The 26,872-nt window shown below is 39.3% G+C and overlaps 2 protein-coding genes across 2 annotated transcripts in view; one reads left to right on the plus strand and one right to left on the minus strand.

The window, feature by feature from the left end:
- The window catches only part of EDARADD (EDAR associated via death domain), an 86,795-nt gene extending 83,406 nt beyond the window's left edge, over positions 1-3,389 (minus strand). The window contains exon 1 of the mRNA XM_050950463.1: positions 1,895-3,389. The gene's annotated coding sequence lies outside the window, so the exon portion shown is untranslated. The remainder of the gene's footprint in view (positions 1-1,894) is intronic.
- ERO1B (endoplasmic reticulum oxidoreductase 1 beta) overlaps positions 1-26,098 on the plus strand; it is a 69,995-nt gene extending 43,897 nt beyond the window's left edge. The window contains exons 6-16 of the mRNA XM_050950486.1: positions 30-103; positions 3,398-3,518; positions 3,614-3,660; positions 5,103-5,114; positions 9,601-9,627; positions 12,411-12,503; positions 12,996-13,242; positions 14,632-14,701; positions 21,543-21,629; positions 23,340-23,473; positions 24,574-26,098. Of these exons, the coding sequence (XP_050806443.1) occupies positions 30-103; positions 3,398-3,518; positions 3,614-3,660; positions 5,103-5,114; positions 9,601-9,627; positions 12,411-12,503; positions 12,996-13,242; positions 14,632-14,701; positions 21,543-21,629; positions 23,340-23,473; positions 24,574-24,634 (973 nt within the window). The 3' untranslated portion in view covers positions 24,635-26,098. The remainder of the gene's footprint in view (positions 1-29; positions 104-3,397; positions 3,519-3,613; positions 3,661-5,102; positions 5,115-9,600; positions 9,628-12,410; positions 12,504-12,995; positions 13,243-14,631; positions 14,702-21,542; positions 21,630-23,339; positions 23,474-24,573) is intronic.
- Positions 26,099-26,872: the final 774 nt, after the last annotated feature.

Raw genomic sequence — 26,872 nt, forward strand, 5'->3', positions numbered from 1 at the left:
TACATGTATTTATTTTCTCTTTTTCTCAGTAACCAAAGTAAAGAGGCTTTCATTGACTGGGCAAGATACGATGATTCACAGGACCACTTTTGTGAACTAGATGGTAAAATAGATATGGAAGTGAATAAGCTTTTAAAACAGCTGAAGTTCTCTAAGAAAGCATGTTTGCTTTATGCACTGTCAGTAAATAAGTTTTTAAAGGTATTATACAAATGAATTAATGCTTAATGTTGTGCTAAATGGACAAATAAAAATCTCATACCTTCTCATGCAGAAGGAAAGTGCTTAGGGCAGGGGGGAAAAAATTACAGCCTAGGGGCATAGGGAGATGGTCTCTATTAGTACTGACGTGTGAGGCATTTGATAGTGGATAGACAGGTGTCTATTTTATGGAAATGAAAAAGAAAGAGAGTGCCTAAGTAACAGTAAAAGATGCTGAAATCCTCCTTCCATACTAGGGCAAACATAAGGCCACTTCCCTAAAACCTGATTGCTTTAACCTATTGAGGGTATGTCTACACAGCAAAACAAAACAAATTGTGTGCCAGGGAGTCTTAAAGCCTGAGTTAACTGACTTGTGCTCCCAGAGCTCATCGGCGGGGCTAACCAGCATAAACATTCGGGCTTGTGCTGGAACCTGGAAGGGGGTCTCTGAGTTTGGACCCAAACATCACGCTGCTATTTTTAACTCTGCAGCATGAGCCTTACAATCCCAAGTCTGCTGATCTGAGCTCTGAGGTTGGCTACTGGGGTGGTTTTTTTTGTTTTTTGTTTTTTTGCTGTGTAGCTATACCCTCAGTCATTTACTATATTCCCTTTGCTAACCTTCAGAAATTTGTGCTTTAAAAGAGCTTGTTTCTTCACAGCATGGCTTTTTTTTTCCTAGTTGCCTCTGGATTGAAGTCATCCTCTTTACCTTTAGTAAACATGTTATCTTTAATAAATCACAAAATTTGATGTTTTTTGATTGACGTTTGTCTTCATCTGAGAACATGGCTGCTATTATTTCTGGTAACTGCTATAGTAGTTTTGATTATTGCAGCCAATTCTAGATAACTTATTAACAAAGGTTATAGATAGAACTAAAGCTGTCTCAGTAGTAAGTGTTTGGTAAAGTATAAGAACACATTTTCTGGCTTGTATGGATTTTTATGCAAAGTAGATTGTAGTTCTGGAAACCATAGCCTGCATAGGCTTTTGCTTCCTCTCTACTATCATTTCTGTCTGCTGCCTGCACCTTGCCTGTTAAGCTTCCCAAGATGATTTTAGCTACTGACTGTCTCCCTTCCGCCTGCTATCTACTCTTCTTTTACCACTTCTGGAATGACTCTTAACTGTTCTTTTTTCGTTGCTAGAACAGCTCTTACTTTCTTCTGTGGTTTCTCATCATTCAGCATTACAAGAGCAAGTGCTTAGGGGCTTCTGTTGGCTTACTCTTGTGTTTGATTGACACACTCTTGACACTTGGTTGCAGTTTTTAACATTTCAGATCAGATATGTATATATTCGATCATATGCCGGTTAATTTATAAGCTGACCCCTCCCAAGATGGATAAGTAAAAATGGAAATTTTGTATAACCTGTTCATAAGCTGACCCTATAATTCAGGGGTCAGCAAACTTTGGCTCCCAGGCCATCAGGATAAGCCGCTGGTGGGCTGAGATGGCTGTTCACCTCGAGTGCCTGCAGGCAAGGAGGTAAACCCAAGTAAACAATGTGTCCCGGCGCGCCAGCTGCTTACCCTGACGGGCCTGGACAGCAGCTGGTGGGGAAATTTATTTGGGGAGGAGAAGCTGGGAGTCAGGGGAGTAACCCCTGTGACTACCTCTCACATGACCCCCCCCCCCCCCGCAGCCCGGGACCCCCACACTCTCCCCATCCCTTCCCACCTTACCTAGGGAGGATGCCTCTGACCTGGCTGGAGCTGTTCCGGCAGGCTGGGCAGCATGGCCGCAGTCTGCTCCAGTGGGCCAGACAGAGCAGCGCGGCTGCAGCCTGTTCCAGCAGGCTAGGCTGGGCGTCACAGCCGCAGCGTTTTCCAGCGGGCCAGGCAGCACAGCCAGCACAGCCACAGCCTGCTCTGGGGGGCAGGGCCAAGCAACTAGGGGGAGAGCAGCATGGCCAGAAGCAGAGAAACTCTTGCCCCGTCTCTTCCCTTCTGTCTCTGCTGGCTGTGCTGCCTCTCCTTGCTCCCTTTGTTGGGGGGAGGGGCTGTGTCCCACCTCCCTCTCTATACCTGTTCATAAGCTGACCTTCTCTGGTGTGTCCCTTTTTTACTAAAAAAAAATTCAGCTTATGAATGAGTATATATGATATTTTATTTATATGCAGTTTTTTCCATTTTTACTTATTAAATAACTTGGGAACAGTATTTCAGTTACCTTTCACATTATTGAAAAAGCTGTATTTAGCTATCTTGAAATTTTATTTTTGGCTGTGATGCTTTTGAATTCATGTTGAACTTAAATCATATACCTAGAAATAAGGGTAATGGTTAAATGCTCTGTTTCAATTTATAGCATTTCCTGGCTATAAGAGAATTCTAAAATGCGCTATAAAATATTTCTAGTTGGCAGCGTTGTAAATTGGTAGAAAATTTGGACTAAAGCATCTAAAAATAAATCTTACAAATTTCTTTTGGCTAATGAATAAAATTTGAGCAATGCATCTTGTAAAAGTAATAATTATAACTTTTATAAAATAAACCAATGTTCAAATTCTTCTAAAATCTGGGGAAGTCTTAATTTTTATCATTTAATGTTCTTTTTTAACATATAGCCCCAAACCTAAAAACATTTACTGTACGTTGACATGCTTAACTGTAAGCATCTGAGTAATCCTATTGAAGTCGGTGGGACCATTCACATGCTTAAATTTTAAGCCCAAGAATAAGTTTTTTTTTTCAGGATTGAGGCCTATATTTGCAATAGTCAGTCTGTGGAACGAACTCTCACGGGAGAAAAGAACCACCACAGACCTCACCACCTTCTTCTCCAGTGGAAGCATGTATGTTTAAAAAAAAAAAAAAAGATGAAAACCACTACACTTGCATACACAAATCATCTCCTCTGAAAAGAATGAGAGAGAGAACTACATGTGACAGTGCTAGTCCTGTTGCTTAGTGCCCTACTGGAAGGTACTGCTCTCATCACTGCAGCAGCTGGAGTACAAGAACCTGTATAGACAAAGCAGATCTTATTTAATGTCACCTTTAGTGTATAACACTGTATATTATATATAGAATATTTATGCTGGTGTTTAAAACAAAATTGGAGGATAAGATAGTGTTTGATTTCTGAGTTCTCACTTTTACTAAGTTCTGTATAACTGCTTTTTGTGAAACTCAGTCCTTTTAAAGTGACTGGTTAGAATATGTAACACAAGGTTTCCTGTTTAGATGAGAGATCTCCAGATGCGCAGTATGTGGATTTGCTGTTGAATCCAGAACGTTACACTGGATACAAAGGACCCTCTGCATGGAGAGTGTGGAACAGCATCTATGAAGAAAACTGCTTCAAGTAACCAGGGAGGGAGGAAAATGCACTTTATCCTTTGAACAGTAACATTTCTTCAAAATACAAAAATCATTTATTTTTTAATTTTTTTTTTTCAGGCCTCGATCTGTCTATCGTCCTTTAAATCCATTGGCACCCAGCAGGGGTGGGTCTCAATTATTTTGTACCTATTAGAACGATTTCAATGGCATTTAACTCACCTTGGTGAATTTTCCAGTCCAAATTATACAAATAATATCCTACACTGTAGTACTATCTGTTGTCCACTCGGTGTCATATAAAGTGACAAAAACTAGATCATGAAATATAAAGAAATTGACCCTGATATACCAAAAACATAATTAATTAAAATTAGTGTTCTGATCCTGTTAAATTGCACACATGCTTAATCTTATGCATGTCAATAATCTCATTAAAGTCATTGGGACTACTCGTGCAAATTAAAGCACATCTATAAGTGTTTACAAGATCACATATGAAGATGGATGGGAGTTAGAAAAACCTTACAGCAGTCTCTTCAAAATTCAGATCTTGAATCTGATTTACCCCCCGCCCAGAGCATCTAATTTTGTCACTTCAGTATGTTTATTGGCTAATACAATGCACAGTAACAACTTTTCTTTCATAGTCAAGTTAGTAATAAATTGAGTTTTCCTGACAGTAGTATCATTTCACTCCTATACAGAGTGGGATCCACAGGAAAGATTTACCTTAAAGATGAAAGTTTAAAAAGCAGTGTTAAGTAGGCACACTTCCTGCTAATAGAATTTTGATTTTAAAATTCCAAATGAAAATAAGTTAGTTTTTATTTTCTCAGTGAATCTAAACTGAAGTCTTCTGTTTCCCTACTGATGGTTGCCTTAGTTCCCATAACAATGAAATATTAATGTAAATCAATTCATTCAAAAAGAAACCTTGCATGTTGGAAATGAAGGAAGACTCATCTAGCATAGATGAGGACTATTGGCAAAATTGTAACCAGTCTTTGTTTTTAAAAGTCACTACTGAAATCAATTAATTCAGTCTAAAAAATAGCGCAATATAGCCCTATATCTTAGTGCATCAACACAGGTGGGGTCTCTGTTGTTACTCCCCAATACTTCCTTCTGTATTTTTTTTTTATTTCAGTCTAATTAAAAACTTAAATATTCACCCCATAGATCAGTGGTATTGATATTAACCATTGACAGGCAGTTAAGTATATTTGAATATTGTACTGTACTAATTATATTTAAAATGTTAAGCATGTTTTATAGTGTAACATGCACAGGAGTGAACAGTTCACTGATTATAAGACCAAGAAAGGATCATTAGACATTTATTCAAACCTTCTGCATAACACAGACCATAGGTCCTCATTATTAATTTCTGCACCAAGCCCATAACTTCTGTTTTGAGCTACAGCATATCTTCTGTGTAAAAGAAAAGCTATTTGTAAGATTCCTGACATGAACCAAAGAAGCATTTCTTGCATCTTTAATATCTCTGTGGCAGGGTACTGTGTCATTTCCCATACAGAGTGGAAGAGGTTTTTTTCTGATGTTCTTAGATCTTTATTCATAACTTTTTTTTTTCTTTTTTTTCCAGGGGAGGATGATGGTAAGTCTGATTTAATACATTCTCCATAATAGCTAAATATATAGTGGGAGTTTTACTTTTGTAGTTGTGATTGTTTAATGTTGCATAAACTTCCTCTCCATCCAAAAGAAGAAATAATTTTCACTCTTTCTACCAGTGGGGAAAAAAGAGACAAGATAGTTGCCCTAATTATATAGCTCACTTGTCTGTCTTTTTCCCATAAGAATATTTATGGTCTTGCTGCTGGAATACATGAATAGCAAGAAGAGTGAAGGTGAAGAAATGAAAGGGGGTCTGGAAAGGTTTTTACAAGACATGGGATGGACCTGTATTGTGTAGGGCTTTGAGTTTCTCCTCTTTTCTGTTCATGGCAGATGTAATATTTTTATTTTGAAAGAGGAAAAGAGCAGCTTTTTTTGACCTGGATAGCTTCTTTATATATAGTCAGGGTGTTTAGTCCTCCATGTTTCCCCAGTGTAGTCAGTGTACGATAAGAAATGCTTTATGATTGCTGATTTCTAAAAAGATCTAGGGGTCATTGTGGACAGCTCAGTGAAAACCTGCACGGTTGCAGTCAAAGCAAACAAGATTTTCAACTGTTAAGAAAGGCTTAGAAAATGTTGAAAATATGCTATTGTATAAATCAGTGGTTACACTGTTAGCCTGAACACTGTGGTGACTTTTGATCACCCCATCTCAAAACTTATATAGTAGAAATAGCAATAATCTGGAGGACATCAGTGAAAATTATTAAAGGCACGGGAAGACTTTCATGGTAAGAAGGAGTAAAAAGACTAAGAAAATTAGTTTGCAATGGAGACGAGGAGTTATTATTGTTTGAAATGAGTGGTGTGGGCTGTTCAAAAATAAGTCGTCTTGAACATTTTTGGAAGAAACAATTTTTTAAATTTAATATAAATCTTAATTTTTTCACTAATAAAATGAAAAAATTGTTGAGCATACAAACAGATTTTGAGGTTTCCGTTATGGGTGCCTCCCTCTTTCTTTTTCCCTTTTTTCCACTGGAAAAGTAGGTGAGAAAGGGAAAGAGCAGGGGAACCAATGAATTTTTTCATTTTGATGGAAAAATATATATTTTTTTAAGATATGAAAACTTTCCACAATTTCATATAGTTCAGAGCCATTTTTAGTGCAAGTTCTATCAATAAAAATGCCTTTTGAAGAGATATGGACAGTTCTGACCAGCTTTATGAATGATATTGTGTAGGTCATTTGGGCTTGCTGTCTTTCTAATCCAAGAACAAGGTGACAGCCAACTAAATTAAAAGGCAACAAAATTAAAACAAATAACAAGTAATATTTATTTTTTCTACAATATATAGTTAAACTCTGAAAAACTCTACTACAAACCACTGATGGAAAGAACTTACTCCAAAGTCATACACATTTGATATTTAGAGAATTAAAAATATCTTCTTTATGCTAGCTAAGATTAAAAATTTAAAAATCTCTGTCCTTAAACATCAGGGACATGAATAAGACACTTGCTGCCCAGAGTTAGGAATGAACTTGTTCCCTAGAAGTGTTACTGGAAAACTGTGTTGTGGGAATTTTACTCCTTTCTCTGGTATTATCCACATATGGCTTCCCCAATATATTAGTACAGTTTTATCTTCATTCTTTTATGTTGTTGCAGACCAATTAGGATAATACTCCCTTCCTCCTGCAAGAAAGGGAAAGTTCACTATAATCTTAATTTTGATGATATTGCTCCAAAGTATGCACTGCTGAAAGTTTATGTCCTCAGAATATACAGTACATGTAGTACTCCAGAGTTTCTACTAGGGCTGTCAATTAATCACACTTAACTCAAAAAAATTAATTGTGTGATTAAAAAAATTAATTGTGATTAATTGCAGTTTTAACCACACTGTTAAACAATAGAATACCAATTGAAATTTATTAAATATTTTTGTATATTTTTCAACCTTTTCAAATGTATTCATTTAAATTACAACACAGAATACAAAGTGTACAATGCTGAGTTTATATTATTTTTATTATAAATATTTGCACTTTAAAAATGATAAACAAAAGATATAGTATATTCACCTCATACAAGTACTATAGTGCAATCTCTTTATCATACAATCATAGAAGATTAGGGTTGAAAGAGACCCCCTAGTCAAAGGAGGATCAACCCCAACTAAATCATCCCAGTCAGGGCTTTGTCAAGCTGAGACTTAGAGTTTTTTTTAAGGAAGGAGATTCCACCATGTCCCTAGGTAACCCATTCCAGTGCTTCACCACCCTCCTAGTGAAATAGCGTGTCCTAATATCCAACCTACACCACCCCCACTGCAACATTACTCCTTATTCTGTCATCTGCCACCACTGAGAACGCCAAGCTCCATCCTCTTTGGAACCTCCGTTCAGGTAGTTGAAGGCTGCTATCAAATCCCCCCTCACTCTTCTCTTCTGAAGACTAAACAAGCCCAGTTCCTTCAGCCTTTCCTTGTAAGTCATGTCCCCAGCCCCCTGATCATTTTTGTTGCCCTCCACTGAACTCTCTCCAATTTGTCCACATCCTTTCTGTAGTGAGGGGCCCAAAACTGGACGCAATACTCCAGATGCAGCTTCACCAGTGCCGAATAGAGGGGAATAATCACTTCCCTCGATCTGCTGGCAGTGCTCCTACTAATGCAGCCCAATATGCTGTTAGCTTTCTTGGCAACAAGGGCACACTGCTGCATATCCAGCTTCTCATCCACTGTAATCCGCAGGGCCTTTTCTGCAGAACTGCCACTTAACCAGTTGGTCCCTAGCCTGTAGCAGTGCATGGGATTCTTCCATCCTAAGTGCAGGACTCTGTACTTGTCCTTGTTGAACCTCATCAGATTTTTTTTGGCCCAATCCTCCAATTTTTCTAGGTCACTCTGAACCCTATACCTACCCTCCAACATATCTACCTCTCCTCCCAGTTTAGTGTCATTTGTGAACTTGCTGAGGGTGCAATCCATCACATCATCCAGATCATTAATAAAGATGTTGAACAAAACTGGCCCCAGGACCGACCCCCTGGGGCACTCTGCTTGAAACCAGCTGCCAACTAGGCATCAAACCGTTGATCACTACTTGTTGAGCCCGACAATCTAACCAGTGAAAGTGCAACTTACAAATGTAGATTTTTTTGTTTTGTTACATAACTGCTCTCAAAAAACGAAACAAATTAAAACAAGTCTACTCAGTCCGACTTCTTATTCAGCCAATCACTGAGACAAACAAGTTTGTTTACATTTACTGGAGTTAATGCTGCCTGCCCTTATTTACAGTGTCACCTGAAAGTGAGAACAGGCATTTGCATGGCACTTTTGTAGCCAGTATGGCAAGGTATTTATGTGTCAGATATGCTAAACATTCATATGCCACTTCATGCTTTGGCCACCATTCCAGGGGACATGCTTCCATGCTGATGATGCTTCTTTAAAAAAGAGAAAAGGCGTTAATTAAATTTTGACTGAACTTCTTGGGGGAGAATAGTATGTCTCCTGCTCTGTTTTACCCATATTCTGCCATGTATTTCATATTATAGCAGGCTTGGATGATGACCCAGCATATGTTCATTTTAAGAACACTTTCATGCAGATTTGATAAAATGCAGAGAAGGTACCAATGTAGGATTTCTAAAGATAGCTACAGCACTCGACCCAGAATTTAAGAATCTGAAGTGCCTTCCAACATCTGAGAGGGACAGGGTATGGCGCATGCTTTCAGAAGTCTTAAAAGAGCGACACTCTGATGCAGAAACTACAGAACCCGAACCACCAAAAAAGAAAATCAACCTTCTGCTCATGGCATCTAAACATGCATCAGTCTGCACTGCTTTGGATAGTTATTGAGCAGAACCCATCATCAGCATGGACTCATGTCCTCCACAATGGTGGTTGAAGATGAAGGGACATATGAATCTTTAGCACATCTTGCATGTAATTATTTTGCAACACTGGCTATAACAGTGCCGTGCGAACACCTGTTCTCACTTTCAGGTGATATTGTAAAGAAGTGCGCAGCATTATCTCCTGCAAATGTAAACAAACTTGTTTGAGTGATTGGCTGACCAAAAAGTAGGACCAGTGAACTTGTAGGCTCTTTAGTTTTACATTGTTTTGTTTTTGAATGCCCTTTTTAGTACATAATTCTACATTTGTAAGTTCAACTTTCATGAAAGAGATTGCGTTACCGTACTTGTATAAAGTGAATTGAAAAATACAATATTTTGTGTTTTACAGTGCAAATATTTGGAATAAAAAAATAAGGTGAGCAATGTACACTTTGTATTCTGTTTTGTAATTGAAATTAATATATTTGAAAATGTTTTAAATATCCAAAATATTTAAAATAAATGATATTCTATTGTGGTTTAACAGCGCTATTAATCGCACTATGAATTTTTTTAATCGCTTGACAGCCATAGTTTCTACTTAAGGGATGTTAATATGTACAAATGAATACTGATGGATTTAACTATGTATTTTTGTGTTTTCAGGAGAATCTTTCTACACATGGCTGGAAGGTAAAAGGAAAGTTGATATGATGCTTAAAATTAATGTTAATAGCTTTAGAAAAAACAGATACCAGTGTTATTACTCGATTTCTTATCCCTACTCACTGTCAGTCATATTTGATGCCTGTAGTGAATGTCCATCTTCATCCCAAAGCCAGTAATTGTTTCTTAATGGATCAGTTATTGTAGTATGTGTAAGAGATTTTGCACTCTTATGTTGGCATTCTACACTGATAGAACAACACTGGTATTCACTTTGCAAGTCTAATTATCCAAGATATATGAAAGAGTTGTCTCTAAGCAATAGGGTTTTGTACTGTAGATAAAACTGTCCTCATGAATGTTTTAGACAGTCTAGTTGATTGTATATTATATTCAGCTGATGTACACAAAGATTTATGAATATATTTTCTTTATGAACCTACATATGGTGTGTGAAATCAAGAGTTTTTGGTAGTGTGGGGTTTCTAAAAGTATTTAGAGTGAACTAAATTGGACTTGAAATCAGGGTAAATTAGCCTCCTGAAATTATTCAAGCAATCATGCTCAGAATGCACTCTTTTTATGCAGAGGTATCGTTGTGAATAAAAATACTCTAAGCGGCATTCAAAGACTAATAGAGAGCTCCTCTTTTGTTCAGTTGGCATGTTATTGTAAATGCTTTAAGGTTATATTTTCCCAGTGGTGATGCTTGTGCTTTTTACACATTTACTCACCATTTAGCTACTCATGACTCCCAATTTTTAGAATCTAAAATGAGGAAGTAGACAAACAAATTGCTAGGATCTTTATTAGGACTAATTGTCAGATGTTTTTGAAAGCAGTGGTGGTTGAACTGCTCATTTATACAAGCAGAATTGGCTGTAAGACCAAGGATAGGGACAATTAGCAGCAAAATGCAATTTTTTACCTTTTAATTGACTTAAAATGCCAAGCAGGTTTAATACTGATAGCAACCAAAGGTATCCTAGAGGTGTGGAAAAGAATATTTTGTTAATTGGAGCAAGAAAACGTAATTAAGCCTTTTGAGCAGCTAACTTTGTTCTGCATAAAGCATTTACTTCTGCTATTCGTAGCTTTTACAGCTGCCAGCACATGAAAGCATAAAAAGCTCAAATGTGCTCTTTAAAATAAATAATATGCTTGTAAATGAGGCCAGACCGCCTAAAAGGCAGTTACTACAGTTTGGCAATGGGACCATTTTACGCAGAATTTTCAGGAAAATATGTAGTAAGGGTTTGCCCTTTTGGTGGGGTAACGTGCACTGGGGGTGGGAGGGGAGGGGATTTTTAAAGTGTATTAACATATTGCGCATTAATGGATCTATGTAGACCCTGTTGCTGTGCACTGGAAATTCCCTAGTGCACTTAAATGTAGGTCTGTAGTACTACATTGAAGTGCACTAGGGAACTTCTAGTGTGCAACAGCAGGGTCTGCATAGACCAATTAATGTGAAACACATTACTGCACTTCAAAATCACAGTCCCCTACTGCACACTACCCCACTGTATAGACAAAATCTCTGCATTTGGAAGTAGCATACATATCAGTTTGCTCTCTCTATGCTGGGGGAAACACTGCTTATTGACTTTAGAAAATATGGTTTCTAGTTAATTTGACCTTAACAGGTTCTCTCCTGGTCCCCTTCTTCCATAAGTGACTCCATATCCTTTTACTTACAGCCCTTTATTCCTGTGTTGTCCTCCCATTTCTTGTGTGTAATGCAACATCCACTGTCATCTTCAAATGCTTTCTCAAAGACTTTTCGGTTTTGCCTTCCAATGAAGACTCCCACTCCACCACTTTTTCCCTTTTAATTTGATTTTGCTCCCTCAAATATCATCAGTATGTTATTTCAGTTTTCTAATATTTGGACTAAACAACGTCTTTTATGTCTTCAGTCCTCTGAGTTACTATAGCATTTTCAGTTAAACCACCTCATGGGTGCTGTCAGTGATCATGCCATTAAGGTGTCTGGACATATGGCTGCATCATCACATTTTTAGTGATGAAATTGTTTTGTGACTGCTGATGTTATTTATGTTCTCCTCATTGCTTCCCCTTTCTGCATCCCCAGGAAACTGCTTTTAGTCTTGTTTGTCTGCCCCTTCTGTTCTCAGTTTTATCTTAACTTACTTTATATTTAAGTTGTGTCATAGTTAAGCAGCAGCCTTGAGGTTTTCCACTGCCACTATTAAGTTTCATTTATCTTGGCCAGTTTTGTCCAAGTGTTTGTTTTATTCTTGCCATTTTTTGTGCATTTATGCCTGCAACCAAAAAGAACAATTTTAGCAGATTCAAACATTGCCTTTAAATTTGGCCATAAAATCTCAGTTGCAGATAGCAGTGAACATTAGGTTCTGTATGGTCACTAGTACAATCCTCTCCCTAGCTGTAGATTGTAGGCCCAAGTAGATTATCTCAGATCTGTTTTACCCAAACTACATACATGACACTTTTTTGCATGGGAGCTTTGTCCTGAATTTTTTACCAAATACTCCTTTCTTTTTAATGTGTGCTGACAAAAGCCTTACAGTAATGAACAAGTGTGCCTGTTATGGAGGGGCGGGGGTAGGTGAGTGAGATGGTAGACTTGAGAGATAAACTCTTCCCTCTGAAAGCAATAAGAATTTTTTTTAAAGTGACACTAAATAAGTGGCATTTTCCTTAATTGTAAGTCCAACACTAAAAGCTGAACAGTGCAAATTTTGCATCTCATTTTCAGTGAACGTTGTTTTATGTTTTTTTTCATTTTAATGATATTTCTAGTAATCAATGCTTTTTCTAACCAGGTCTTTGTCTGGAGAAAAGAGTATTCTATAAACTCATTTCTGGACTTCATGTTAGCATCAACTTACATCTCTGTGCAAATTATCTTCTTGAAGGTAATTTTATATTTTTATGTAAGAGCCCTGAAAATGTCTGTCATCTTATATGGCCATTGGGTATAGTTGCTTGTCCTGTCTGTTTATATGTATATTAAGCCTACTAATGTGTGTATGTAAACACAGTTTGGCTTCATCTACACGGGGGGCTGGGGACCGATCTAAGTTATGCAACTTCAGCTATGTGAATAACGTAGCTGAAGTCAGTGTATTTAGATCTACTCACTGCGGTGTCTTCATTGCAGTGAGTTGACTGCTGCCACACCCCCATGGACTCTGCCTGCGCCTTTCGCAGCCGTGGAGTACAGGAGTCAACGGGAGAGCGCTTGGGGGTTGATTTTATCGCGTCTAGACTAGACGCAATAAATCGACCCCTGCTGGATTGATAGCTGTCCGCCGATCCAGTGGGCAGTATAGATATACCCTCAGTCTATGTATTTGTGCAGTTGTTGTTAGTCTTTACTGAAAATTATCTTTCTGTTCTCTGCTTAGAAACCTGGGGGAAGCCTCGTTGGGGACACAATGTCAAGGAGTTTATTCATCGCTTTGACCCTATTGAAACAAAAGGAGAAGGACCAAGGAGGCTAAAGAATTTATATTTTTTATATTTGATTGAGCTGCGTGCTTTGTCAAAAGTTGCACCATACTTCGAGCGTTCATTTGTAGACCTTTACACTGGAAATGTCCAAGAGGATGCTGAATCTAAAACCCTCTTGCTAGACATCTTCAGAGATACAAAGTGAGATATGAGATTTTGCATTACTATTTCAGCCCTCTTCTAGGAAGAGAGGTGATTTTTGGATGGATAGAAGGTTTGGGGAAGCCGGATAAAGAAAAATGATGGTGGGGAAGAGAATGAGATGACAAGTTGGAAGGGTGAATTGGAAGGGAGGAGGGGCCAAAAACAGTAGTAGGAGGAAACATTTCTTGTTAGAGCCATTAAGAAACATTTTAAAACATCCAACCCTCATTTTCCCAGGTGTTCAAAATAGATTTCTTGCTCTTCAATCTAAAATGTGCATAATTGTATTGAAAATTAGTAAAATGTAGCATCTAACTTTAGCAGAGATCCTGCTGCTAAACCAGTTTTTACAAGTAGATTATCCCCTCTTGCTCAGTTTCCTCTCCTCCCGTATGTCTGCTACTTGGGAGTCCCCTCAACCAACCATACTTGGCTTCCCTGTGACTAGTCATTGCTCTAGGTCACCTCATTTCCCCTCTGCTACTGTGTGACTCAGTCAGCCTTCTGCTTTGCTTTGCACTAGAAAAACTCAGATAGTTATTCATGATCTAAATCATAACGAAACTTAGTAAATTTTAGGCTGCAAGGAGAACACTAAGAGGATCTATGGGAGAAAGAGATCTTGATTAGTGGGCAGAGAGGAGCAAAGAGAAATCTCTTCAAAACAAATACTGTAAACTGCTCCAGATAAGGTAGTGTTAAATTTCTAAAATGGGTATCCTGTAGGGCAATCCCAAGAAACTGTTTTGTATGGACTGAGAGTTCAAAAAAGTTGACTTTAAAAATGCTGGGTTTTTTTAATCCTAAATCACTTTAAGCCAGGGGTGGTCAACCTGTGGCTCCAGAGCCACATGTGGAGTCCTGTCCCCACTCCACCCTTTCCCGTGTCGTCCTCTGACCCTGCCTTGCCTTCGCTTCTCCCACCCAACCCAGAACCTCCTGCATTCCATGAAATAGCTGATCGGGAGGTGTGCGGAGGGCTGCCAGTGGGTGGGAGGCCCTGGGAGCGGTGGGGAGCGGGGAGCTGAGGGGCGTGGCTGCTGACGTATTACTGCTGCTCTTTGGCAACATACATTGGTAAATTATGGCTCCTTCTCAGGCTCAGGTTGGCCACCCCTGCCTTAGATTGTATATTAATGCAGATTAATACACACGTCAGACATGGCAGAGGATTGTGATTTATTTTTTTTGGGTTTGTGGTTTTCTATACTTATAGTGTGTGTTTGCATTAATCAGCACTGCTGCACAGGCTATCGTGACTGGTCTTCAGTGAACCAGAGCAGAATCTTCCAAGTAATTGTAAAATAGTTAGTAGAGTGATACTGTAAACTTGGATGATCTATTGTAGTGTGTGCTGATTTTCTTTACAATTTTTTGTTTGAGCAGATCCTTTCCAATGCACTTCGATGAAAAGTCCATGTTTGCAGGAGATAAAAAAGGGGCCAAGTCATTAAAGGTAAAGTCCTAAACGCATCCCTAATGTACATTATTTTTTTTAACGATTAAAACCAAGAATTTCATTTACTTACACAACAGAACCACTTTAAATAAACCTTCACAGCAGTGTACCTGGCATGGATGCAGGGAAGGGACAATGAAAACAGAATTGTATTTTGGACCTCATAAAAGAAACTTACTTAGGTCAATTTGTTAGAGGTTTATCTAGTTTCATTTGCTTGGCAATAAAGAAGATTGTGTGACAAATCCAAAAATGACCATAAGGCTGCTTATGAGTTATTTTGCTCTTGTGTCCTCAGCCTGACTGATTGAAATCTGTTCTGGAGTGCACTGCTCTGCCACTGATGCTGTGGCAACACAAATTCATGGAATCAGTCTCAGTGATAGAAGCAGTAAATAGAATGTTTCCTATTTAAATAGAACGTTTCCCATGAAGCCTCATCTTATTCTTAAACCAGGTGGGGAGGTGTAATGCAGTTCCAAACAAACTTGAGTATGAATTTTGCATTAGGAAACCTTGATTCCTAGCGGCAAGTACTTAATCTTAAAACACTCCATCCACGTGACCCAAGATTTGTCATTTTTGTATGGTCTTTTCAGATTCAGAAAGTTGGATCACTGAATCGGTAAACAGTAAAGGTGCAAATCTGTTCTTCATATAATTGTTTCATTTGTAGTGTGGTAATTTTATTTACATTACAGGGGTTGCCTACAAAACTATTAGCGTTGTCACAAAATTAGTTAGGCCCAACAACTACTGACTTGATAAAATGCTGTGGATACATAAGGATTCTGTTTGTGTTCTCTACTAATTTTGTCTCCTGAAATCATAGAATACTAGGGTTAGAAGGGACCTCAGGAGGTCATCTAGTCCAACCCCCTTCTCAAAGCAGGACCAGTCCCCAACTAAATCATCCCAACCAGGTCATTCTCAAGCCTGATATTAAAACCTCTACGGAAGGAGATTCCACCACCTCCCTAGGTAACCCATTCCACTGCTTCACCACCCTCCTAGTAAGAGAGTTTTTCCTAATATCCAACCTAAACCTCACCCACTGCAACTTGAGACCATTACTCCTTATTCTGTCATCTGTTACAACTGAGAACAGTCTAGATCCATCCTCTTTGGAACCCCCTTTCAGGTAGTTGAAAGCAGCTATCAAATCCCCCCTCATTCTTCTTTTCTGCAGACTAAATAATACCAGTTCCCTCAGTCTCTCCTCGTAAGTCATGTGCTCCAGCTCCTAATCATTTTTGTTGCCCTCTACTGGACTCTTACCAATTTTTCCACATCCTTCTTGTAGTGTGAGGCCCGAAACTGGACACAGTACTCCAGATGAGGCCTCACCAATGTCGAATAGAGGGGAATGATCATGTCCCTCGATCTGCTGGCAATGCCCCTACTTTTACAGCCCAAAATGCCGTTGGCCTTCTTGACGAGGACACACTGTCGACTCATCCAGCTTCTCGTCCACTATAACCTGTAAATCCTTTTCTGCAGAACTGCTCCCTAGCCATTCGGTCCCTAGTCTGTAGCAGTGCATGGGATTCTTCTGTCCTAAGTGCAGGGCTCCGCACTTGTCCTTGTTGAACCTCCATCTGATTTTTTTTTTGGCCCAATCCTCTAATTTGTCTAGGTCCCTCTGTATGCTATCCCTACCCTCCAGCATATCTACCACTCCTCCCAGTTTAGTGTCGTCTGCAAACTTGCTGAGGGTGCAGTCCACACCATCCTCCAGATGATTAATGAAGATATTGATCAAAACCAGCCGCAGGACCAACCCTTGGCGCACTCCGCTTGATACCGGCCGCCAACTAGACATGGAGCCATTGATCACTGCCCGTTGAGCCCGACAATCTAGCCAGCTTTCTATCCACCTTATAGTCCATTCATCCAGCCCATACTTCTTTAACTTGCCAGCAAGTATACTGTGGGAGACCGTATCAAAAGCTTTGTAAAGTCAAGGAATAACATCTCCACTGCTTTCCCCTCATCCACAGACCCAGTTATCTCCTCATAGAAGGCAATTAGGTTAGTCAGGCATGACTTGCCCTTGATGAATCCATGCTGACTGTTCCTGATCACTTTCCTCTCCTCCAAGTGGTTCAGAATTGATTCCTTGAGGACCTGCTGCATGATTTTTTCAGGGACTGAGGTGAGGCTGACTGGCCTGTAGTTCCCCAGATCCTTCTCCTTCCCTTTTTTAAAGATGGGCACTACATTAGCCTTTTTCCAGTCGTCCAGGACCTCCCCTGATCTCCATGAGTTTTCAAAGATCATGGCCAATGGCTCTGCAATCACATCCGCCAACTCCTTTAGCACCCTCAGATGCAGCGCATCTGACTCCATGGACTTGTGCTCATTCAGCTTTTCTAAATAGTCCCAAACCAATTCTTTCTCCACAGAGGTCTGGTCATCTCCTCCCCATGCTAGGCTGCCCAGTGCAGTAGCCTGGGAGCTGATCCTGTTCATGAAGACAGAGGCAAAAAAAGCATTGAGTACATTAGCTTTTTCCACATCCTGTGTCACTAGGTTGCTTCCCTCATTCAGTAAGGAGCCCGCACTTACCTTGACTTTCTTCTTTTTGCTAATATACCTGAAGGAACCCTTCTTATTACTCTTAACATCCCTTGCTAGCTGGAACTCCAAGTGTGATTTGGCCTTCCAGATTTCACTCCTGCATGCCTGAGCAATATTTTTATGCTCCTCCCTGGTCAGTTGTCTAATCTTCTGCTTCTTGTAAGCTGCTTTTTTTGTGTTTAATGTCAACAGGGATTTCACTATTAAGCCAGGCTGGTCGCCTGCCATATTTATTATTCTTTCCACACATCGGGATGGTTCGTTCCTGCAACCTCAATAAGGATTCTTTAAAATACAGCCAGCTCTCCTGGACTCCTTTCCCCCTCATGTTATTCTCCCAGGGGATCCTGCCCATCAATTCCCTGAGGGAGTCAAAGTCTGCTTTTCTGAAGTTCAGGGTCCGTATTCTGCTACTCTCCTTTCTTCCTTATGTCAGGATCCTGAACTGAACCATCTCCTGGTCACTGCCTCCCAGGTTCCCATCCACTTTTGCTTCCCCTACTAATTCTTCCCAGTTTGTAAGCAGCAGGTCAAGAAGACCTCTGCCCCTAGTTGGTTCCTTCAGCATTTGCACCAGGAAATTGTCTCGTACACTTTCCAAAAACTTCCTGGATTGTCTGTGCACCCCTGTATTGCTCTCCCAGCAGATATCAGGGTGATTGAAGTCTCCCATGAGAACCAGGGCCTGTGATGTAGTAAACGAGTTGACAGGCCATCTGGTTTCATGGTGAAATATAGATAGCTGCATGTTCATATTTTCTACTAAACATCTATTTTGTAATTCTTTACAGGAAATCCATGTAGTGAATTGGAGATGGTATCCCTAATCTTGTTTTTCCCCATCTCCTTTGGTGAAAACATTACTCAGTAATTACACCACACACGCACATGCGCGCGCACACACACACACACACACACACCTCCCCCTATCTGAATACTCACCAGGATGTTGTGTTCAAGGCCCACCTTACTGACTCCTGTGTGCTCTTTCAGACTCTTAAACCTGAACAGAATACAGGCAGCTGTCATTGGCTGGTATCTCTAGGGACACTCACAGACTGCAGATCCTCTGCTGGGACCCTGTGGTCCAGCTGCCTTGTCCCTGGGATTACTGCTGATCCCTCAGACTCCCCTGTAGTTTGCCACACCCTCTGCCATAATTCCAGCCACATAGGTTCTCTGAATTTACAGTTTGTCATTAGAGGCCTGTGATATTGAAAGCAAACACAAACAGACTTTGCACAGGATTCTAATTTCCCAGCCTGGAGAGTTCTCTGGGCTTTGACAAAGTCCTCTGGTTTGTCCGGGAGCCTTCTGCTCAGATCATAGTTCCTCTTCAGAGTCATGTAGCCTCTCTCCTGCTCTAGGTTAGCTAGCTTTTTCTGACATTGTCTGGTCCCACAGTTAAACAGGTCACCCTTGCTACAAAAGTATGCCCCTTTTTCTTGCTCAAAGCTTCCTGTGTCATGCTCTGTGAGTTCCTCAAGTTTATATGTCCCTTACCAACACCTGGGTTTCTTCCTTCTGCTACTGAGGATTTTCCACTCCCTACAGAGAAGTTGGAGGAGCTAGCTAAATTCTCCTAGATTTAGCCAACTCACTGTCCCAAGGTGTTTCTTCCTGATGGGCAACCATTAACGTTCAATTACTATTTTCCCTGATCTGGCAGAGGCATGCCATACTCCCCGTTAGCAAATAAGGGAGGCAAAAAGGCATCCTTTAAAAAATGGAAGTTAAATCCTAGTGAGGAAAATAGAAAGGAGAATATAAACTCTGGCAAATGAAGTGTAAAAATATAATTAGGAAGGCCAAAAAAGAATTTGAAAAACAGCTAGCCAAAGACTCAAAAAGTAATAGCAAAAGTATTTGTAAGTACATCAGAAGCAGGAAGCTTGCTAAACCAGTGGGGCCACTGGACGATCGAGATGCCAAAGGAACACTCAAGGACGATAAGGCCATTGCAGAGAAACTAAATGAATTCTTTGCATCCGTCTCCATTGCTGAGGATGTAAGGGAGATTCCCAAACCTAAGCCATTCTTTTTAGGTGACAGATCTGAGGAACTGTCCCAGATTGATGCATCATTAGAGTAGGTTTTGGAACAAAACTGATAAATTAAACAGTAATAAGTTACCAGGACCAGATAGTATTCACCCAAGAGTTCTCAAGGAACTATTAACTATAATCTGTAACCTATCATTTAGATCAGCTTCTGTACCAAATGACTAGAGGATAGCTAATGTGATGCCAATTTTTAAAAATGGCTCCAGAGTTGATCCCAGCGATTACAGGGCAGTAAACCTGACTTCAGTGCCGGGTAAACTGGTTGAAACTATACTTAAGAACAAAATTGTCAGGTTCATAGATCAACATAATTTGTTGGGGAAAAGTCAACATGGTTTTTGTAAAGGGAAATCATGCCTCACCAATCTACTAGCATTCTTTGAGAAGGGCCAGCAAGCATGTGGACAAAAAGGATCCAATGGATTTAGTCGGGGGGGGCTCTGTTTTTTGCCACCCCAAGTATGGCAATCAGACGGCCTTCGGCGGCATGCCTGCGGGTGGTCCGCAGTCACACGGATTCGGCAGTGTTTCTGCGGGTGATCTACCAGTCTCGTGCCTTCGGCATCCCCACCGCTGAATTGCCACGGAGAATGCGGGACCGGTGGACCACCCGCAGGCATGCCGCCGAAGGCCGCCAGACTGCCGCCCTCACATCAACCAGCAGGCCACCCCCTGCAGCTTGCTGCCCCAGGCACATGCTAACTGCTCTGGTGCCTGGAGCCAGCCCTGGATTTAGTGTACTTTAAATTTTCGGAAAGCCTTTGAAAAGGTCCCTGACCAAAGGCTGTTAAGCAAAGTAAGCTGTCATGGGATAAGAGGGATGGTCCTCTCATGGATTGGTAACTGGTTAAAAGATAGGAAACAAAGGGTAGGAATAAATGGTCAGTTTTCAGAATGAAGAGAGGTAAATAGTGGTGTCCCCCAGGGGTCTGTACTTGGACCAATCCTGATCATTTATGAATTTATGAAAAAAGGAGTAAACAATAGGTGGCAAAATTTGCAGATGGTACAAAATTGTTCAAGATAGTTAAGTCTCAGGCAAACTGCAAAGAGCTGCAAAAGGATCTCTCAGAACTGGGTGACTGGACAACAAAATGGCAGATGAAATTCAATGTTGGTAAATGCAAAGTAATGCACCTTGGAAAACATAATCCCAACTATACATATAAAATCATGGGGTCTAAATTGGCTGTTACCACTCAAGAAAGAGATCTTAGAGTCATTGTGGATTGTTCTCTGAAAACATCCACTCAATGTGCAGCGGCAGTCAAAAAAGCAAACAGAATTTGGGAATCATTAAGAAAGGAACAGATAATAAGACAGAAAATATCGTATTGCCTCTGTATAAATTGGTACACCACATCTTGAATTCTGCTTGCAGATGTGATCGCCCCATCTCAAAAAAAGATATATTGGAATTGGAAAAGGTTCAGAAAAAAGCGAGAAAAATGATTAGGGGTATGGAATGGCTTCCATCTGAGGAGAGATTAATAAGAATAGGAATTTTCAGTTTGGAAAGAGACAGCTAAGGGGGTATATGATTGAGGTCTATAAAATCATGACTGGTGTGGAGAAAGTAAATAAGGAAGTGTTATTTACTCCTTCACATAACATAAGACCTAAGGGCCACCAATGAAATTAATAGGCAGCACTTTCAAAACAAACCAAAGGAAGTATTTCTTCACATAACGCACAGTCAGCCTGTGGAACTCTTTGCCAGAGGATGTTGTCAAGGCCAAGACTATAACAGGGTTCAAAAAAGATCTAGATAATTCATGGAGGATAGGTCCATTAATGGCTATTAATATTATAAATAATCATAAATATTAGCCAGGATGGGCAGGGGTGGTGTCCCTAGCCTCAGTTTCCCAGAAGCTGGGAATGAACAACAGGAAAAGGGTCATTGATGATTATCTGTTCTGTTCATTCCCCTGGCATTGGCCACTGTCGATAGACAGGATAGTGAGCTAGATGGACCTTTAGTCTGACCCAGTATGGTCATTATTATGTTCTTATGTTCACATCCACATAAGAGGCATTCCACATACAATTTCATAACAACCAGAATTCCGTAGATTTCCCGAATAGTAAATTCCCCAAATTAGTGAGCCTGGTACTTTCTAAACTGCTTAAAGTACTAGACTTCTTTTAAAAGTCTGCTTTAGTGTGAAACTTTTTTATATATTTATTGCTAGGAAGAATTCAGGTTGCATTTCAAAAATATATCCCGCATAATGGACTGTGTTGGATGCGATAAATGCAGATTGTGGGGCAAACTGCAGGTACGTTGTATTTTGTTTTCCTGTGTATGCATACCTTTTTGGGAATCTGCCATTTTATCTAGAAATTTGACGGCTGTCACAGTTTAGTTCTCTGGTATCCATGTGGTATTGCTCAAATGTATAGCACTTCTTATATGTTCAAAATAAGTTCTAGAAATGATTAGTATTTGTCAGTTATTTCACTGATTAAGATGTAAATGTTCACAAAGTTATGAAACATAAGTTTCAGCAAACCTCAAAAGCAAAATCCCATTAGTGATGTCTTTTATTACCATTTTATGGTGGGTGTGTGTATGTCTGTGTGTGTCTCTCTCTAATATGCAGTAAATAGATGAACCTTGCCAAATCTCCCTTACCAATAGGAAATAGGAAGCTTTCCTCGCAAGTATAACAAATGCAGTATTTCTACCTTCAAGCATTCAGAAATCATAAGATTGGCTTAAGAATCCTGAGACTTCAAATGTTTTTGGACTCTTTGTTTGCTTTCTAGTTTCTGCATCTTTAGGGTGTCCTCCTCACTTCATGATTTCAGACTTCTCTCTGCAACCCTAAGGGCTAGAACCCTTTTTAAAATGAAAGCTGAGATTCTCTTATATTTATTAGCCTTCAGGAACTGCACCTTTAAGAAAGAAGCCAAATGTTACAAGACTCACAATTAAAACTGCAAGAGTTGGCAATACTACCAGTGTCTTGACTTATGCAGATCTTAAACTTTTTAAGTAAAAGCAAAATGTAAAGTTACTTGCCCTGAGTGTTGGAAATAGTCTTTAAAATGTGAACTGAGAATAACCAATACTGTGAGAGCAATTGCTGGCATTACACCATCAGGCATGTAGAGAGCTCCACTCACCTTCTTTCAGCTTAGCAGCAGAGTAAGTGGAAGAGCAAATGTAATGGCCTGTTCTGAATCCTCGGGAACACCCCCGCTCCTCCCAACAGGCTCCTATGTGCTTCCACTACCCTTTTTTTTCCTCAGGAGTGGCCAACTTAAGCCAAGCACACACCCCTCCTGTCCTGCGGCATCCCCAACCACTGCCTCCTGCTCAGATCCAATGAGTCCTTCCCCAGGCCATAGAATTGTGGGGGGTGGGGAGAATAGAAGATAACTGACACTTTAGCTCTTCAGAATCTTTAATAGCCACTTTCTACACACAAAGGAAGGAGTTAAAAGTAGAAACCTCTCCCTCTTTCCCTGCAGAGGCTAAAATAGTAACACTGACAGTGGAGCAGCCAGGAGGTGAGGAGCCTCCTAATGGGGAAAAACTCTAGGTTTGACTGGGTGGGGAGAGGTTTTGAGGCAGCCAGGAGGATGCCTGATTAGGGGAGAGGGGCTGAGGTGGCTTTAGCAACCTTGAAGAGCTGCTGCTTTGTGATAGTAGATTTGATGCGACAGAGAAGAAAACTCATGAATTTGGGAGGAAGCGGCTAGGGAGAGGAAAGAACTGAAATTTGGTGGTGATAGGAAGAGAATTCATGAATTTAAAGCTGAGGAGTATGTGTAAAAGAGTAAGAATGAACTTGGTGTGTAATTGGAGGAGTGCGTGCACATGGTTAGATGAGTTCTGGTACATGTGGGAGCGTGTCCAGGTGTTGAAGGGGAAGGCAGAGGTAAGCTGGTCTGACGTCTGAGAAAGTAAATTTTTCTTGACAATTTTGCGAGAGTGAACAAGGCTGTTTTATTAATGGTTAAAAATGCTGAATTTTTTTTAGACTCAAGGCTTAGGAACTGCTCTAAAGATTTTATTCTCTGAAAAAGAAATTCAGAACCTTCCAGAGAATAGCCCGTCAAAAGGTTTTCAACTCACACGTCAAGAAATAGTTGCTCTCATAAATGCATTTGGAAGGTAAATTACCTTTTTTTGTTTGAAGGTATCTAACAGCAGGCTGTAGATTTTAAGGTTAACTCTTGATAAAATCTGTGAAAAATAGTTACTTTTGAGATCTATTTTGGGAAGGAGGAGGGTAAGTTTTATAAATATCACCAACACCTTGGTGCCACCGATTTGGAGTAGTGATGATGGCAAGTCTGAAAATGTTCATATTTGGATAAATACCCAAGAATTAGTGTATCCTAGCTATCAGAAATTAAGTTTAGAAATTTTGGCTTTGAATCTCTTCAACAAGCTTTATCATGAGATTTCTGACACTTCCTTTTTCTTTCTGAGCCAGGAATACTATGAGCACAGCTCTTCTCTCAGTAGTGATCCACTTTGGGTCTTGAATGTGCACACATGAAAAATGGGAGACAGGTGCAGAAGTGTTACCTGCATGTTAGAGAATCTAAAAAGAAAAAAAGCACGCTTAGTTCTAATTCAGTTTTTCAAAGTTTTTTGTGTGGTGTGCTCATTTTTCCACATTAGTATATATCTTTAGTGTAACTGTTTCACTGGTAAAAAATGGATTCTTTGCAGAGTGGCAAAATTCTGCCAGTCTAAAGTTTTATTTCATCAGTGTGAGTTGAAATTTTTAAGGGTGAAAAACCTCCACTTTGTTCCTCATACTAGACCCTGGGGAACTGAGCAAGCTTTGCAGGTTTTTGATGTGCCCTTCCCCCCACCCCACCCCACCCCACCCCTGCCCCCTGGAAACCAATTTAGGTAGGATTAAACAGCTATTCAACTTTTGCTTAGCAAATTTGGTCATCTTTTAAAAAAAATAATGAAGTAAGGGAATTCTTTTGCAATCCGTCTAATCTCTCACTTAAATACTCCTGTTCTTTTTGCAGATACAGACTAACATGGCTGCTACTCTTAAATATAGTTGAGTGTCAATATTACAAATATGGCAGATTTTTGGAGGGAAAAGAAGTTTTACTTTTAGAGTTGTTTAAATATCTAGTTGCTGCCCTGAAACAAACAAATGGAAGAAGAATTTGCACTATATTTGCTATTTTCAACATGTACTAATACAAAGGGGGTTTTGTTTTTTTTGTTTTGTTTTACAGGCTTTCCACAAGTATAAAAGAGTTGCAGAATTTTAAACTTTTATTACAACATACTAGGTAATGATGGTTTTTTACACATCCCAGTAGTGACGACTGTTAAATGACTGCATCAAGCAAAAATAAATCAATCCTTACAGGACTTGTACTACAAACTGATTTAAAAAAATTTAAAAATCAGATACCAACTTGAATATTTATGTTTAAAATAGGAATGGTTATTAATTAGAAAAGATATTTATGAATGAAGTATATGGTTTTTAAACACATAAATTATGCTGATCTCCTGTCTGTTAAGTTTCTCTCCGGTCATTGTTCTGTTGTATCGCCATTTTATATAATTTTTCTTTGTTTCACTGTTGTCTTTCATTCAAGGATAACTGTTTAAGATTAAATTACTGTCCCTACATCTTGAATGCAATGTTGATGTGAACAAACTTGCACTGCATCAGACAAAAATAAGTGGTCCTTCTTTTAAATATTAGACATCCAAAATATTGTAAGGGAATAGTCACTGCTTGGCTCTAACTGTATAGAAAAAATCCTTATTTTCTTTTTGTGTTTCTTCAGTTTTCACTTGCTTTTTTACTTCCTTGTATTGCATAACTGTAAACAGTGGAAAATTAATTAACAGAAACTTTATTTTGTGCAATGAGGTCCTTGGCACCTCATTGATGCCAACTGTTTCTCACCATCCCTTTGTTTTTAAACTTCCTTGAGCCACACACGCACACACTGTCATAACAGCCTTCTCACTGGTGGAATAAGGATAAAAATGATTTCTCCAGAGCCCTAACTCTACAACTTTGGTCTACCTTATGGGGTAGTTAGTGGAGCGCTGCTAGCATGAGGAGCTTTGGTCAGTCATGCCCTCCAGCCTCCCTTTTTTCCTCTCCTTCCCTAGAATCACAGGATCAGTCTTTAGGAATTGTTCTTTTAGCATTATAAGAAGTTAAAATATCACACTTCTTTCCCTCTTGGGGCAGTAAAAATGCATTAAGAATGGATACAGCTTGGATTGGACTTTAATGGGGTTATGTTTGTTGTGCTGCATGAAAAGGTCAGTGCAAAAAAGGCAGCTTATTTTGATAGACTTGATTTAAAAAAAAATTTTAAAATGGCAAAACATGTCAACATTTAATAGTGCATACTTTTATCTATGCAATCCCTAACCATATCTTCTCCAAAAGGATATTCAACGTATTTAATGAAACGGGTATATTATAGTGCATTTTATGTAAATTGATTGTTAATTTGCTCCATCAGGTTCCAAAAAGTACTACTGATCAGTAGCAACCAACAGTGGTTTAAGTTTAAAGCTGAAGTAATAAAAGTAAATAGTATTTTTGAACAGCTTGCGTAAGCTGTAATAAATGTAATATTTAGTGAAGTTATCTGAGTACATTGTGAATGTCAGTAATGCTGGTACAGTATATACATATGTCTGTAGCATCTTTTACTTTTAAACTTAAAACAATCTTTACAAAACAAATAAAAAGTGCTCTTAAACCTTCCTCATCCTACCAAATCTTACTCAGTGTTTTTGTTTATACAGTTTATAGTAGTGTAACTATTGGTCATGTTGAACTGTGTTACATTCCATAATGTTGCCCGCTACAGTTCAGAGGGGAAAAATCTTTGAAAGCTGCTGTATATACTGTGTTCTTCTCATAACCATCCCAGTCCATAAACAGAACTACTACCTTTTCCATTTGATTGAAAAGAAAATAGGCTATCCTGCTCTCAGTATTTGCTTTGGAGTCAAACTGGTGAAAACTAAATGGTAAAATCATTTTGATTTCTGTTAAATAAATTAGCATTGAAGCTGATATCCAGTCTTTATACATTACTGTTTAATCATTACATAAAATTGGTGTAACTCATTAATAGACATCTTATGGCAGTGATAGAATAAACTAATGACAACCTCAAAATGTTAATATAGGGTTTCCTTGCCCAATAATCTAACAAGAGACTTCTTTCCTTTCTTAGCTGCCATGTTTTTAGTTCTCAGCCACTAAGATTTAAAATATCTGTTTTTAATGACTAATTATAGCTGGCTGAGATTATTTACCTTTTTTGTCGTTCTCCTGGCTTTTGGATTAATCATTAAGGGCTGGAGTTGAGCCTTTAGGCTCACTCCTCTGTGAGAGGTGGTGCACAGGGGAGATTTAATTGTACGGTTAAGGATGGGTTCAGATCCCTGTGGCCTTAGATAGGCATCTTTTTAGTTATAATTTAAATCAAAATAAATTAGCTCTGTAGCCCCAGCATTAGCTCCTGAAAGGATTTAAGATTCAGT

This window comes from Gopherus flavomarginatus, chromosome 4 (genome assembly GCF_025201925.1).
Source record: "Gopherus flavomarginatus isolate rGopFla2 chromosome 4, rGopFla2.mat.asm, whole genome shotgun sequence".
NCBI classification, from domain to species: Eukaryota; Metazoa; Chordata; order Testudines; family Testudinidae; genus Gopherus; species Gopherus flavomarginatus.